General features: G+C 44.2%; 1 protein-coding gene across 1 annotated transcript in view; it reads right to left on the reverse strand.

Moving 5' to 3' along the window:
• Positions 1–17,197, reverse strand: part of LOC125457847 (transmembrane protein 255B) — a 59,139-nt gene that overhangs the window by 11,316 nt on the left and 30,626 nt on the right. The window contains exons 4-5 of the mRNA XM_048542533.2: positions 4,644–4,733; positions 3,921–4,001 (exon numbers count right to left, since the gene is read on the reverse strand). Coding sequence (XP_048398490.1) covers positions 3,921–4,001; positions 4,644–4,733 — 171 coding nt within the window. The remainder of the gene's footprint in view (positions 1–3,920; positions 4,002–4,643; positions 4,734–17,197) is intronic.

A 17,197-nucleotide genomic window follows, 5' to 3' on the forward strand; every position in this document is an offset into this window, starting at 1 on the left:
ATAAAGAAGTGTGATTGAGCTTGTACAATATGATAGGCTTCACGCATTCACATTGTAGACAAATAATTAAAGGAGTTCCAACTGTTGTTAACACCATCTGGTGCCATCACTGACAAATTTTTAAGTGTTTATTCAGTGTAACGCTATACCTTCCTCCAAATGTTGCACAGATTTTTGTAGACTGTTGGATTTAAATATTTCTCAAATATAATAAGAGCTTCTGACCCAGCCACCCTTTCAGACAAGAGTTCCACGCTCCCACAACCTTCTGGCTGAAAGAGTTTCTCCTCAAATCTCCTCTTAGCTTTCTACCTCTTACCTTTAAAATATTTCTCCTGGTTATTGACCCCTGTGTTAATGGAAATGCCTTCCTAACCATCCTTTCTATGCCTCTCATAATCTTACTTACCTCTATTAGATCCTCTCTTTACCTCAGACTATCCAGTCTTCCCTCCTAGCTTTGACCGTCTAGCTAGGCAGCATCCTGCAAAATCTCCTCTGTCCCCTCTCCAGTATAATGCCATCCTCCGATAACATAATGACCAGAATTGCACATAGTACTCCAGTTGTGAATGAATCAGTGTTTTATTCCACATGCCTTCTTAACAAGAGAATATGAACAGAAAACCCCATTCACTTGTGGAACGTGAGCATCTCTGAATAGGCAGCATTTAGTGCCTGTCTCTAGGTGTCCTTGAGAAGCTCCTACTTGAACCGCTGCAGTCCTCCTGCTGTGGGTTGACCCACAATGCCCTTAGGCAGGGAATTCCAGGATTTTGACCCAGTGACAGTGAAGGAACGGCGATATATTTCCAAGTCAGGATAGTGAGTGTCTTGGAGAGGAACTTGCAGAGGGTAGCGTTCCCACGTATCTGCTGCCCTTATCTTTCCAGATGGAATAAAAACTGAGAGAGCTGCAAATGCTGTAAATCAGGAACAAAAACAGAAGTTGCTGGAAAAGCTCAGCAGGCCTGGCAGCATCTGTGAAGGAGAAAACAGAATTAACACTGCAGGTCACTGGACCCGAAATATTAAGTCTGTTTTTGCCTTCATAGATGCTGCCAAACCTGCTGAGCTTTTCCAGCAACTTTGGTTCTGTTCCTTCTCGATGGAAATGGGTTGTGAGTTTAGAAGGTGCTGTCTGAGGATCTTTGATGAACTTCTGCAGTAAACTGTACAATGTCTATGTCCAAACACACAGCAATTTTATTTCTTTCCACTCATGGGAATGTGGGATTGCTGGTTTGGCCATTGTTTTGTCCTTCCCGTATTATGTGAAGGGAATGGTGGCGAGCCGCCATTTTGAACTGACACAGATGCAAGAACATCCTGTGTTGTTACGAGTTTCCCTGGTACTTCCTGCACCTTAGTCTTTTTGCTCACTGTTCTTTCATCTTTCCCTTCCGCAGACATCTTAAATTCTTTATTGCCTGCCATGCTGCCCAACGTATGCACCCCCCCCCCCACCCCCAAATCATAACCTCATTTGTCTTTGGATAAGTGTTATTATTCCCTTCTCTTCAGCCATTTCCTGATACCCCTCATCTGCCACAACATTTTCCTGGCTTTCTTCTTCATTCACTTGTGGAAAAAGCTTTGGGCAATTAATCCCACCCAAGTTATTTATCACCGTATCGCCCCAAGGTTTATTCGCAGCCACGTTGATTCAATGAATATCTTTTCTTATTTGATTGCTACAACAGTCTTCATGAAAAATCATTTTCCTAATCTTAAGTTCACAAAACTTGGGGCTATATGTATGGAAATCTTAGAAAGTGGCAGGACACATTGAGGGAGGTGTAAAATCAGGGTAACCATATCGTAAATTCAATCTGAACTGGAATATTGAATTCAGTTTGGTGCAGCACACTTTAGAAAGGATGTAACGGTTTTAACGAAGTTGTAGAAAATATTGACAAGGATTCTCATCAGTGATAATGACCACGACCAGCTTGTGGATTGTGGGTGTTGCCAACTCTCCTTCAGGCGGCTCAGGAAATTTTCCATGCCCATAAAGTCCCTCACCAACTTCTACAAACGCACCATTGAAAGCATACTGTCCAGGTGCATAACGGCCTGGGACGGTAACTGCACTGCCCAGGACTGTAAGAAACTACAGAAGGTGGTGAGCACAGCCCAGACCATCACAGAAGCCAACATTCCATCCATGGATTCCATTTACATGGCTCACTGCTGCGGAAAGGCTGCCAACATCATCAAAGAGCCATCGCACCCTGGTAATGATCTCCTACAGCCTCTTCTGTCGGGCAGAAGGTACAGAAACCTGAGCACACCCCTGGCCACGATCGAACTGATGAATGCACTCCCTAGCCTCAAATAATGCTGGTCTTGTTAAAGTTGATCTCACCTAGCGCACACCCTGTGCGATGTAACCCATGTGCCTCTAAGCCTGTTTGATTGGTATGTCTTTTGCTTGCTGTGATCTGCCTGCACCGCTCATAAACAGAAGTTTTCACTGTATTTTGATACACATGACAATCAATCAATCAATCTTACCGTGACCAGGTCTAAGCACCTGCTTGGTTCAGAATGACAGAGAAAAACCATCAGTGAGTAATGATGAGGAGAGTCCCTTGACTTTAACAAGATGGAATTTACTGCTTAGTAAACAATCAGGTGCAGGTTATATTAGCAAGTTGCGATCTTGTTATTAAGAATATTTGGTGACATGGATACAGGTTTTCTTGCCAAAAAGAACCTTAAGATGTTTGGTCCTTCCAATTCAAATCATGGATGAGGTGATGGCCTAGTGGTGTTATCACTGGACTGTTAATCCAGAGACCCAGGTAATGGTCTGGGGACCTGGGTTCAAGTCCCACCATGGCAGACAGTGCAATGTGAATTCAATAATAATCTGAAATCAAGCGTCTAATGGTGGTAATTAACCCACCCGAAACGTCAGCTTTTGTGCTCCTGAGATGCTGCTTGGCCTGCTGTGTTCATCCAGCCTCACATTTTATTATCCATCATTAGTAAACCTCTCTGGCTCACTGATATCCTTCGGGGAAGGAAACTGCCATCCTTACCTGGTCTGGCCTACATGTGACTCCAGACCCAATGTGGTTGACTCTCAACTGCCCTCTGGGCAACAGAGGTGGGTCTGGGTGAAATACTCTTCAGAGGGTTGATGTGGGCCAAATGGCCTGCTTCCGCCTGTAGGGATTCTATTGTTTCTAATATGTCCTCGTTTCTGCTCAATCAAGGAATCCCCTTAATTGTGACTGACAGGACCCTCCACCATGTGTGATCTGATTCACATACTTCTGCTCCTGTCCTGTCCCCGCTTTATAGCCGAACAAGGGCAAACAGCCCTTGTCCTCGCCTTCCACTTCACCAGCCTCTGTATTCAACAGACCATCATCCGTCAATTCTGCCACCTCGAGGCTGGTACCATCACCCCGCTGAAGGCATTCTACCATGATTCTTCATTCTGTGACTGCCTGTTCCATCCTTTAGTCACTCCCAACAGACGCTCCCTTTCCTACAGCACCTTCCCAGGGAAAACCTGGAGTTTCAATGTCCGTCCTTTTACATCCATTTTCCTCCCTTTCCAAGGCCACACACATTCCTCCCAAATGAAACAACAACTCACTCGTACTTTCAGTGAGATTTACCATATCTGCTACTCCCATTAATTTATTGTGTTTTCACATCTTACAATGTATTGTTATGAATATTTTAGTTTGCAATTATAAAAGCATTGAATTATTTTGTTTTATGTTATATATATATTTTTATATATAGGTCCTCTTTATTCTGCAATTAAATTATATCCATGCCTTCAAATCAACCTGTGACGTGACAAAACTTTTGACTTCAGACAAAACTTTTGACTTTCAGACAAAATTAAAGTTACAAACAATCTGATTATTCTGTATTCACAAATTACTCCCACTTACAGTTGTCAGATAATTCTCATAAATGTAGTTCTGTCCACTGGTGTAGTACTGGCATCTCCCTGCATGAAACGGTCTTAGATCCTAGGAACAAGACATGATTTGTTTTTTAAAAAAAAAAGCTATCAATCATGTCAACATTCAATAAATTTCAAAAAACAATCCAAACTAGTTGTTGATAACAAGGTGTGGAGCTGGATGAACACAGCAGGCCAAGCAGGTGCAGGAAAGCTGACATTTTGGACCTGGACCCCAACCCTTTTCTGAAGCCTGAAACGTCAGCCTTCCTGGTCCTCTGATGCTGCTTGGCCTGCTGTGTTCATCCAACTCTACACCTTGTTATCTCAGATTCTCCAAGATCAGCGGTTCCTGCTACCTCCCAAACCAATTGTTCCCATTCACTATCACTGACCTTATCATACACCCTGTATCTGACATTCAGCCACTCGTGTTTCAATCTGAGGATTGATTTAAAAATCCATTTCTGTTTGCTGCTTTGTCCCAACTCTCAACCTGTGTCTCCAACCTCCGACTAAATTACAGTCAGGGTCGGGGAGAGATCCTGTATGTTTTAGAGAAGCTCCCTGAAAGGTTGGATGAAGTAGTTGGTGCCTAAATGTAACACCTCATTTAATGATCAGGAATAAGGTTGCAAAGTTTAAAATGTGGTGAGTGCTGCTCACTGAGGACTGATATTTTTGTGATTGAAAGATAAACATGACTCACAATGCTGACAGCTGTGAAGACACCATCCACAACGACACAGATGAAAGCTCCTACAATTCCAAAACTGAGGAAGGTGATGGCTGCAACCAACTGTCACATGGAAAAGGAAACAAAAGCAGGTTAAAAAGTGAATCATTTAGTCACTTCAATTTGAAACTCAAAAGGCACTTTTCGTAAAAAAAATGCTAAATAATGGCGTGTGTTACTGTTTCTGACTGAACAACAGCTTGTGATCAGAGACATTGAGGACTGCAGATGCTGGAAGCCAGAGTCTACAGATGTGAGGCTGGAAAAGCCCAGCAGGTCAGACAGCATCCGAGGAGCAGGAAAGTCAACATTTCAGGCTGTAACACTGACTTGCCTGCTCCTTGAACACTGTCGGACCTGTTGTGCTTTTCCAGGCTCTCACCGATACCCAGCAGCTTGTGATTGATTTATTGTTGTCCCATGTACCGCGATACAGTGAAGTGTTGTTTTGGATTCTATACAGACAGATCATACCGTACAAAGTGGATCAGGGTAGCAGAACAGAACACAGAATACAGTGTTACTGCCACAGAGAAGGTGCAGAGAGAGAGAGCAACCAACATTAACGTTTGGTCCATTCAAAAGTTTGGTAACAGTGGGGAAGAAGCTGCTCTTGAATCTGTTGGTACGTGTATTCAAACTTTTGTATCTTCTGCCCAAAGGAAGGAGGTGGAGGACAGTATAATTGGGATGGGAGGGGTCTTTGATAATGTTGGCTGCTTTCCTGAAACAGCGGCCAGTATAGATGGGGGGGCTGACTTGCCTGATGGAATGGGCTGTGCTCATGACTCTCCGTAGTTTCTTGCAGTCTTGGGGATGACAGTTTCCATACCATGTTGTGATGTGGTGCATCTGTAAAAATTGGTAAGAGTCGTTGTGGACATGTTGAATTTCTTTAGCCTGCTGAGGAAGTAGAGATATTGTCATGCTTTCTTGAATGTCATGTAGACATGGGGTGGACCAGGACAGATTGGAGATCATCACTCCCAGGAAGTTGATGCTCTTGACCTCAGCACCAGTGATACAGACCGGGGCGTGCCCTCCAATCTGTTCCCTGCTGTCAAAGACCAGCTCCTGCATTTTGCTGATGTTGATGGGAGATAGTTGTCTTTATACCATACGGCTAAACTCTTATTCTCTTTCTTGTACTCTGCCTCATCGCTGTTTGAGATCCAACCTGCAAAATGGTGGTGTCTTGGCAACTTAGAAATGGAGTTGGGACAGAATTTGGCCACACGGCCATGAGTGTATAAGGACTGTACTGTGGGAGTAAGTATGCAGCCTTGCAGGACATTGGTGTTCAGGATTATGGTGGAGTGGGTATTGTTCCTTATTCTCACTGCGGTCTGTGGGTCAGGATGTCAAGGATCCAGTCACAGAGGGGAGAACTGAGACCTCGGTCTCAGAGTTTAGAGATGAGTTTGCTTGGAATTATGGTGTTGAATGTGGAACTGTGGTCAATAAGTCGGATCCTGATGTAGGTATCATTGTTATCCTGATGTTCCAGGAATGAGTAGGGTCAGGGTGATGGTATCTGCTGTGGGCCTGCTGCAGTGGGTGGCAAATTGCAAAGGATCAAGGAAGGCTGGTAGGCTGGAGCTGACGTGAGGCATGACCAACCTCTTGAAGCACTTCACCATTATGGAGGTCAGTGCCACAGAGCGGTAAGCCACTGGGGCAGGCTGCATGTGTTTTCTTTGGCACCGGGATGATGGTGGCTGTCTTGAAGCAGGTGGGGACTTCAGATTGTAGCAAGGAGAAGTTAAAGATGTCAGGAAGTCCTCCCACTAGCTAGCACAGGATCTGAGTGCATGGCTGGGGATTACATCCGGGCCAGAAACTTTCTGTCATCCACTCTCATCTCATGTCTACAGCAATGACTATAGGTACAGATGCATTGGGGCGTTGGGATAGGTGACATCGTTTCACTGACCTTCTGTTCAATGTGAGAGTTTGCGTTTATTTATATTCTGTCTTTAATGTAGTGAACAGGGGAATGATGGAATCTGGTGCAAGTTTGGACCCTGGCAGCGGAGTTTTAGATCACCTCAAGTATCCAGAGGTTGGAAGGTGGGTGTGTTTGGGAGTAGTCAAGTCTCTAAAGGCAATGATGGCATGAGTGAGGGTCTGGCAACAGCTAAGTTGAGCCCAGTGCAGATGTAACCACATGAAGGTGGTTCAAAGTTATGGCCTTACTAAACAGTGTTAATACCTGGCTGGAAGCTCACCTCTGGATAAGCCACAATATCACGACCACAAACAGTAACACTGACCCTGAGACAATTGCCATGGAGTGGGATGGAGCTGGTGGCTAGGGAACTGAATTTACTTTGGGTAAACTGAACGGCTTTGATTTCCAAATATTTAATTGAAGGAGATTTTGGATCAGCCAGAACAGGCAGCTGGACAAGCAGCATGAAAAAAATAATCCAAGAGAGAAGTAGTCCTGAAAGGGAGAGCTGGGTGTTATCAGCATTCGTATAAAAAGGAGTTGTTCAGTTCGGTGTGGCTGAGGGATAGTGCACAGATGACCATGAGGATAAAGTTGAGCCTGATCCTTGGAGTTACCAGTGATAAGGATACAACACTGGGAAGAGAGACCTCTAGTTATTCCATTTCACTCACTATGTTAATTACCATCCAGAAATTTTATTCTTTGTGGAGTGGTTCATTTGTTCTAAGTACAAACTGATGGTGAGTGAACTGTATTTCGCGAAGCTCCTTGGTCTGATTTGAACCTGCTTCCTCGAACCACCCATCGTTCTTTGACATCTGATCCTTAAAAAAACACATGCACTCATTCTCTGAGCTTCTTACATCACCACTCAAGTTTAAATTGTAAAGTTGTCTCATGAAGTCAACCTTTAATTGTAGACATGAGTCTCTCACACATCGTTGCCCCTAGTCAGGAGCAAGTGTTGAGAGCCTCATGCTTGCTTTTTCCTGGTGCACTCTGAATTATGGGGTATGGTGACTGTTAAATCCCACTTCGTCCAGCCCCACGATCTGTCCTGACAGTGAAGACAGCAGGTATCGCACTGAGAAAGGCACTGAAGGTGAGCAATCTCCAAACACACAGAACCCACGAGAAGACAGACTGCCTGATTCGGGCAGGTCCCACTAAATGGGACTCAGTACCATGACTGAACTCCGGGAGATTGCATTGCTCGGAAGTCCTCACCCTGCAATATCCGTGTTGGACATGAAGGGGCTGAAATCTGGGAAATGTGCCCTCTGTTGTTTTTTTTGTGCTCGCCATAGGTTTTGTGTCGAGATCACATCGAAAGCAGAACTTGTTAGAAGCTGCTCCATTGCTGAAAACTTACTGGGCATGCTCTGTAGGTAGATTCTTTCGCATCCTCGACAAGCCAGTCCCACTAAGTGCAGTAATACCCTGGGGAGGTGGGTATTACAGAGTTCCAGCAGACAGAGACCGAACAATAAACGCGGGAGGTTAATGATGAACTTAACTCAGACCCAACAAATTTGTGGCCCCTTTCTCCACAGAATCTGCACAGTTGAGTGTAATTTCAGCAATTATAGCAAATATTGCTATTTATTTTCTTTGTCAAAAAGTGCAGGCTAAGTGTTCTGCATCTCTATGTCTTCCTGCATTTTTCCACAACTTCATGTTTATAGTGCTGCTGTGACCATTCTTTGAATCTACTGTCAAAAGGGTATCCACGTTAGCTCAGTGTTTTGTTTGTTTCTGCTTCTCCAAGTCATTTGAAAAATCCATGACAAAATTTTATTCAAAGGTTTCATTTGGAGCGTTACATCAAGGTGATATTTCTCTTTGAAACATCAAGCTCCTTCGCTGCCTCAGGCTTTCCCAGGGTGTCTTTCATCCAATGCTAATATTTCCCTGATAATGGGAACTGCAGATACTGGAGAATTCCAAGACAACAAAATGTGAGGCTGGATGAACACAGCAGGCCAAGCAGCATCTCAGGAGCACAAAAGCTGACGTTTTGGGCCTAGACCCTTCATCAGAGAGCCACAAAAGCTGACGTTTCGGGCCTGGACTCACAAAAGCTGACGTTTCGGGTCTAGGCCTGAAACGTCAGCTTTTGTGCTCCTGAGATGCTGCTTGGCCTGCTGTGTTCATCCAGCCTCACATTTTATTATCTTCTAATATTTCCCTGTTGGCCAACCAAATAAAGCAGAACAAAAAAAATGGCAAGTGTCAGTACTCGCCCAGGCAATAATGAAAATAAAGGAGGAATCAATGAAGTGAACACAGGAGGAAAAGAGAGGTTATGTGAAAAGATTAACGGAAGGCATTGAATTGAATTGAACCCTAAAAGCATCAATTTTACAAGTCTCGTCTTTTTAAATTTCTCCATGTCCGTGCTCCTTTAGCTGCCTCCAGAACCACAATCCCTGATTCCTATAATTGTGGCCAGTTATAAATTCCTGATTTTTAATTGTTTTCAGCTGCCTGGGCTCAAAGCTCTGGAATTTGAGCTTACTGTCTACCTTGGTACCACTTTCCTGTTTTACAGCTCTCCTTTACAACAAAATTCTTTGATTATCAACCACTTGTGTAACTGCATGTGAAATGTTCTGTGTTAAATGCCTTATGTGGCAAAAGGTTTTGGGTATATTTTAAAATCAAGGCAGAAAGATGTGTGATCAGTTCTGCAAAGATTTTTGCAAATATCAACAAGACATTTGGAACAGTGAGCTAAATATATCAATCCAAAGAAAACATTTGACTGTAGCAGAGGTCTTGTGAGAACCCTCGTGGTGTTTACAGATAAACTATTTATATTGTTGCGTTTATCGCAGGCAGAATAAATATATGAAGGTAATTAGAGACAGTAGGAACTGCCGCTGCTGGGGAATCTGTGGTAACAAGGTGTAGAGCTGGATGAACACAGCAGGCCGAGCAGCATCAGAGGAGCAGGAAAGCTGACGTTTCGGGCCCAGACCCTTCCTGCTCCTGTGATGCTGCTTGGCCTGCTGTGTTCATCCAGCTCTACACCTTGTTATCTATGAAGGTAATTAGTTTTGTTTTGACTTCACAACAGATCATTCAAGGTCTCAGTTAAAAAGAACACAAGAGAATGGATTTTCTCTGAGCAGGAAAACCAATGTGTTTTTGCACCCAGAAGTGGATAACTTCACATTTATCCACACTGTACTGCATCCACCGTGTGTTTGCCCACTCATTCAACTTGTCCCAATCAGACTACAGCATCTCTTCGTCCTCCTCACAGCTCACCCTCCCACCCAGCTTTGTGTCATGTGCAAACTTGGAGATTTGACATGTAGTTCCCTCACCCGGCACATTAATGTATATTGTGAAAACTGGAGTCCAAGCACTGATCCCTGTGTATTGCACTGCCTATCATTCAGAAAAAGACCCTTTACTCTTACTGCTTTACTCTTTACTCCGGCCTGTGAACCAGTTTTCTATCCATTTCAAGACACCATTCCCAAAGCACTTTCATTTTATGTATTTAATCTCTTATGTGGAACTTTGTTGAAAGCCTTCTGAAAGTCCAAATGAACCACACCCACTGACTCCACCTTATCAACTCTAGTAGTTATATCTTCAAATGATTCCATACATTTGTTGAAGATGATTTCCCTTTCGGGAATCCATGCCGACTATACCAAACAGATGCACAAACTTCACATTGTTTACTGAATCAGACTCAATAGCTGGAGCGGGACGATGATCTTCTTCCATTCTGGACTGCTCCTGGTTTGATGGAGCCCACACACACATCAGCACCAATCCTGTGGGTTCCCCTTCTATGTTACACACCTTCCTGACTTGCAGCAACATTGCCGTTGCTTCATTGTCACTGGATCAAAATCCTTAGGAAGTCGCTTCCCAACAGTGCTTTGAGTGAGGCTACACCACACAGACTTCTTTGTTTAAATGGTGACATCCCACCACCACCTTCTGAAAGCCAGCAGCACGAGGTGCTGAGGAAATTAAGCATTTCAATGGAAACCATTACCCTGTGCTCAAAAAGCCTGAATGAAATGTTGTCCTCGTTTTTTACCATAATTCTCTGATAACAATTAAAAAGGAAATCCTGGATCTGTACATTTTTTGTCAATGACAACAATTCTCAACAAAAACACAAACCGCACCAGAATTTTGGAAAGGGCTCTGTCTCTCAGAAGTTTTTAAACTTGTTGAATGATCACAGCTTGAGGAAGACAAGCAAATTGTTTTTGAACAACTGTGCTAAATTTTGTTTGGAGCCTCACCAATGCTAATGCAGAATAACTCGTTTGGCATCTTTTCTGATTTTACTGGAGCAGATGTAGAATTTATTTTTCAGTAGCTTCCAAATTATTTACTCAACTTCACCCAGATCAAAACCTTGCTACAGCGGCACCTCTTCATCTTTTCAATAACTGATTGCATGAAGCTCCTGGATTCCAATGAGTGCACCACTTGTGTGTCTATGAAATTACATGCGATTTACCCAAAGGGTTATTCAGGCTATGATTACAGCTATCACTTGATACGCAGAAGTCATTACAAATCAATGTAGCACCTAAATTTGCCACATCAATGATTTTTAAATTCTGTCCGACTCACTTACATAGAAATACATAGAACTTACAGAACAGAAATCATTCAGTCCCATTGGCTGGTGCCCTTCCATCCTACTTTACCTGACCCTGTCAGCCCAAAGCCTCTGGAAGGACACTGATGGTAATAGCTCTTGGTTGCAAAAGTGATTTCACATGCTTATTGATGTATATCTGGCAATGTAACATAATCAAACGTGGTCTTTTTAGGTGATTTTAACTTCCCATATATTGACTGGGGCTCACTTCCTGCTTGACGCTTGGATGGGGCAGAGTTTGTAAGGAGCATCCAGGAGGAATTCTTGAAACAGTATATAGATAGTCCAACTAGGAAAGGGGCCGTACTGGATCTAGTATTGGGGAACGAGCCTGGCCAGGTGGTCGACGTCTCAGTAGGGGAGCAGCTCGGGTACAGTGATCACAACTCAGTAAGCTTTAAGGTCCTGATGGATGAAGATAGGTGTAGCTGTCAGGTGAAGGTGCTAAATTGGGGGAAGGCTAATTACAACAATGTTAGGCAGGGACTGAAGAATGTACATTGCAGGCAGATGTTTGAGGACAAATCAACATCTGGTATGTGGGAGGCTTTCAAGTATAAGGTGCTGGGAACTCAGGACCTTTAAGGATTAAGTATGGCAGGTTTAGGGAACCTTGGATAATGAGAGATATGGAGAACCTAATCACAAAGAAAAAGGAAGCATTTATCAAGGCTCGGAGGCTGGGAATGCATGAAGCAAGGGGGGGATACAAGGAACGTCTAAAGAAGCTTAAGCAAGGAGTCAGGAGGGCCAAAAGCAGTCATGAGAAGTCATTGGCCAACAGGATTAAGGAAAATCTCAAGGCTTTTTATAGACATAAAGAGCAAGGGGATAGCCAGGGAGGGGGTTGGCCTACTCAGGGACAGGGAAGGGAACTTGCGTGTGGACCCAGAGGAAATGCGCGAGGTATTAAATGTGTACTTTGTGTCTGTATTCACTATAGAGAAGAATCTAGTGGATGATGAGTCTGGGGAAGGGTGTGCAGATAGTTTAGGTCATGTTGAGATCAAAAAGGAAGGAGGTATAGGAGGTTTTGAAAAACATTAAGGTAGACAAGTCCCCAGGACCTGATGCGATATACCCCAGAATACTGAGAGAGGCAAGGGAGGAAATTGCTGGGGCCATGAGAGAAACCTTTGTATCCTCACTGGCTACAGGGGAGCTCCCAGAGGACTGGAGAATAGCCAGTGTTGTTCCTTTGTTTAAGAAAGATGGCAGGGATAATCCAGCTAATTACAGGCCAGTGAGCCTTACGTCAGTGGGAGGGAAATTATTGGAGAGGATTCTTGGAGACAGGATTTACTCCCACCTGGAAATCAGTGGGTGTATTAGTGAGAGGCAACATGGTTTTGTGAAGGGGAGGTTGTGTCCCACAAACTTGGTAGAGTTTTTTGAGGAAGTGACAAAGATGATCGATGAGGGTAGGGCAGTGGATGTTGTCTACATGGACTTTAATAAGGCCTTTGCAAGGTCCCTAATGGCAGTCTGACACAGAAGGTAAAATTGCATGGCCTGAGGGGTGAGCTTGGTCATAGACGACAGAGGGTAGCAGTGGAAGGGTTGTTTCTGAATGGAGGGCAGTGACTAATGGCGTTCCTCAGGGATCAATGTTGGGACCTCTGCTGCTTGTAATATTTACAAATGATTTGGAGGAGAACACAATTTGTCTGATTAGTAAGTTGCTGATGATACAAAGGTTGGTGAAATTGCAAGTAGCGATAAGGACCATCAAAGGATACAGCAGGATATAGGTTTGTTGGTGACTTGGACAGACAAATGGCAGATGGAGTTTAGTCCAAAAAAGTGTGAAGTAATGCATTTTGTAAGGTCTAATCCAGATGGAAAATATACAATAAATGGCAGGACCCTTAAGAGTACTAATAAGCAGAGGGATCTGGGTGTACAAGTACACAGGTAGAAACTGGCAATGCAGGTGGAAAAGTTAGTCAACAAGACATATGGCAAGCTTGCCTTCATCGACCAGGGCACTGAGTTTAAAAATTGGCAGGTAATGTTGCAGCTTTATAGAACCTTAGTTCAGCTGCATTTGGAATATTGTGTTCAATTCCAGTCGCTATGCTACCAGAAGGATGTGGTGGCTTTGGAGGGGGTACAGAAGAGATCTACCACGGTGTTGCCTGGTATGGAGGGCATTAGCTATGAGGGGACATTGGAGAAACTTGGGGTTGTTCTCACTGGAACAATGGAGGTTGAGAGGGGATCTGATAGAGTTCGACAAGATAATGAAGAGCATCGACATACTGGACAGTCAGAAGCTTTTCCCGGGGTGGAAGAGTTAGTTACCAGGAGCCATTGGTTTAGGGTGCAAGGGACAAGGTTTAGAGGTGATGTACGAGCCAAGTTTTTTCACACAGAGGGTGGTGGGTGCCTGGAACTCGCTGCCAGGGGAGGTAGTGGGAGCAGATGCTATAGTGACTTTTAAAGAGTGTCTTGACAAATATGAATAGGATGCGAGTAGAAGGATACGGTCCCTGGAAGGGTAGGGGGTTTTAGTTGTGACGGGTAGCAGGTCAGTGCAGGCTTGGACACCGAAGGGCCTGCTCCCGTACTGTAATTTTCTTTGTTCTTTGTTCTTTGTAATTCATATGACAATGTTGGCCGACATCCTCCACTCTCCCAGACTCTCCCAACCCTGTTCTTCTCTCTGTTCCTCTCTAACATCCTCTAAATTTCTTCACCAACCACACCTCAACCAATCAACCACATCATCCCAGCTTCTCCTTTAAATATGTACCCTCCAGACTCCAACCCCCTGACCTCACAGCCAATCCATAATCAAGAAAATCATGATGATCCACCATCCTGAATATTGCTATGAAGTTACCTCCTGTTGTCCCTATTAGCTGGTGAGCGCTGGGGCTTTTTAAAATTTCATTCACTGGATGTGGGTTTCTCTGGCTGGGCCCAGTATTTATTGTCTGTCCCTAGTTGCCCTTGAGAAGGTGGTAGTGAGCTGCCTTCTTGAACTGCTTCAGACTATATGCTGTAGATAAACAAGGAGAGAATTCCAGGATTTTGACCCAGTGACACTGAAGGAATGGTGATATATTTCCAAGTCCGGACAGTGAGTGTCTTGGAGGGGAATTTCAGGTGCTTCTAACCCAGCTAGAATAGAGGAATGGGTGACCACTTCTGCTGTCAATCAAGATTCAGGTTTCTTCTTGTAATCAGAGATAATGGGAACTGCCGATGCTGGAGAATCCGAGATAACACAGTGTGGGGCTGGATGAACACAGCAGGCCAAGCAGCATCTCAGGAGCACAAAAGCTGACGTTTCAGGCCTAGACCTATCTTCTCCTCTGTCCATCTTCGGTCCGCCTCCCCCTCTCTCCCTATTTATTTCAGAACCCTCTCCCCATCCCCCTCTCTGATGAAGGGTCTAGGCCTGAAACATCAGCTTTTGTGCTCCTGAGATGCTGCTTGGCCTGCTGTGTTCATCCAGCTCCACACTTTATTATTTCAGATTTCTTCTTGCCAAGCTTACAGTTTCTGTTTTGTCTATCCTGGATATCCACTTGTTACATCAATCATTGGGCCTCCCACTGTAGGGGCTTGAACTGTTTCTCGTTTCCTGTTGCTGAAATTCCTTCTGGGAATGATACCTAGCTAACCTAATCTCAGATCTGCCTCTCACAACCTCCCACTGGAATTTCCAGTTTGCACTGTCATCCTCTACAAGCAGGGTCGCTACGATCTCGCTCTCAATCTCTGGGGAGAATGTCTCGACGTTCCGATAGGGTGGGACGCTGGCTTGCTATTTCACCCAATCCTGAGCCATATTCCAAAGTCAGGGCCAATTCCCAAAGCTGGGATGTCTCCTCCAGCCCAGGGCAAGTCCGTATTGAGAAGTCTCCAACAGCCCTCTACCAGGTCACTCTCCACTGGAGAGCTGGTGGGGGGTTGTTAAAGAGACAGAGAGGCTAGAAAGATTGGAATAGTTTCTACTGAAGACTTGAAGGGTCTTTAGGATGTGAATGTTGAGGAATAACCAGATGGAAGATGTGCTGCAGCAAAGTTCACATCCCAGCTCTATCTTAGCCAAGTGGGACGTGCTGTTTTCACAACCTCGAAAATGCAGCAATGTGACAGAACTGCCTTATCCCAAGCTAATGGCAGGTACAAGGCTAATCAACTCAAATCCAGCCAGTACCTGGGTCCTACCTGTCAGCCCCCCGTTTACCTCCAAAGCAAAGCAGTCAAGACAGCTCACCCTTTTAATTTCTGCAGCTTGGTTTTTGATTGCGTGTGGATCTGTTCCACCTAAAGCTCATCAAGGTCCAGAAACTGCTTGAAAAATTCAGAAAACTTAATGCTCAAAGTTTAGCCCAGCATCATGAAACACAAACTGTGTCCGTGTCCAATCAGATTCCCCCACCTGCTGTTCTAAACCCTTCCAAGCCTGACAGCTCCACCCAACACTGCAGTACACCCCCGAGAATGTTCACAGAATTAAGGTTTCCCTTTGAGTCGTGTGCAAAATGTGGCAATACTTCCTGGGACTTAAGGCCACAAGCAATTACTGAAGGCAGGTGCTGAAGGGGATATTTAAAGATATTTCCATCTCCGCCAATTCTGAAGTGAATCCAGTTTCAGCACTAAGGGAATTTGTCGCAAGCTAATCTCAGAATCACAACACTCTTTACAGAGTGTCTCTCCAGGAACTAGGCTGGCTGTCTGAAGTGCATACTGAACAATGAACAAAACACCACAAATCCTCTGTTTATATTTAGCTCATTACATCCAGAATGAATAATCTAAGTACACTGTTCTCCACTTGCAATACTCCAATAAACACTACACTGCATTCATCTTTTCGAACTCTGCTTTTCGATAAAAAAACTGGCCTTTATAGCAAAGTCGGAGGGTGGGGTGGCGGGGGGGGGGGTGCTGTGGAATTGTGTCCAGGGCATTGATAAGACTGCACCTGGGTCACAGTGTGTACATTTGGTCTCTTTTCTGAAAGAGGGCTTTCCCTCATTGGAATTAGAGAAGCTTCACTGGGATAATTGCCAGTTTAGAAGAACAGAGGGGATCTAATGAACCCTCTGAGATTCTGGCATGGATTGCGAGGGTCAATGCTGAGAAGATGTTTCTCCTTATGGGGATTCACAATTAGGGGACACAAACAGCACCCCTGGGGGGAGGGGCATTTGAATTTGGGACAACATAAGACAAATGGAGAACAGAAACATCGTGCGGTCAGTTTCATAAGTTATTGAATTGAATGTCAAGCCCTGGAGACTGAAGGGTCGAAGTGGAAAAGAAGCTGTTGACCCCTTGACCTTGCACTGTGCAGTATTGCAGCAGGCCCAGAGCAGAAATGTTAGCATGACAGCAAGGTGGTTTACTGAAATGGTAAACAGTTGGAAGGTCAGGGCATTCTGATGGACACAGCAGAGGCATTTTATATTCTTCAAACTGATCAAGACTATTGTCTATCTTTTTAATGCCAGGTTTACTCATTCCAAATTCCAGGAAATCCCTTGCTTTAAACAAAGTAAATGATCTCTTTATCCCCATCAGAGACTGTGTACACCTGCATTGCATCAACTAAAATTTCATCCCAGAGATTATTCCTGGATTTTATATCTTCTTGGGCAAGGCTGTAATTGTAAGATCCACAACGATAAGGATGTCTGATATCCTGTTTTTGTTCTGGGTAATAGTCTGACTCAGTCCACTCACAACCAGCTGACTGATTCTTCAAAACCCAATCTGGACATTAAAGGGATAAAATAAAACAAAGAGCTGCAGATCTTGAAAACCTGCAACAAAAAACAGAAATTGCTGGAAAATCTCAGCTGGTCTGGCCACATCTGTGGGAAGAGAAAGCAGAATTAACATTTCGGGTCCAGTGACCCCTCTTCAGAACTGATGCAGATATCAAAGGTGCCAGTTTGATTACAC

This window comes from Stegostoma tigrinum, chromosome 14 (assembly GCF_030684315.1).
Source record: "Stegostoma tigrinum isolate sSteTig4 chromosome 14, sSteTig4.hap1, whole genome shotgun sequence".
Lineage (NCBI taxonomy): Eukaryota > Metazoa > Chordata > Chondrichthyes > Orectolobiformes > Stegostomatidae > Stegostoma > Stegostoma tigrinum.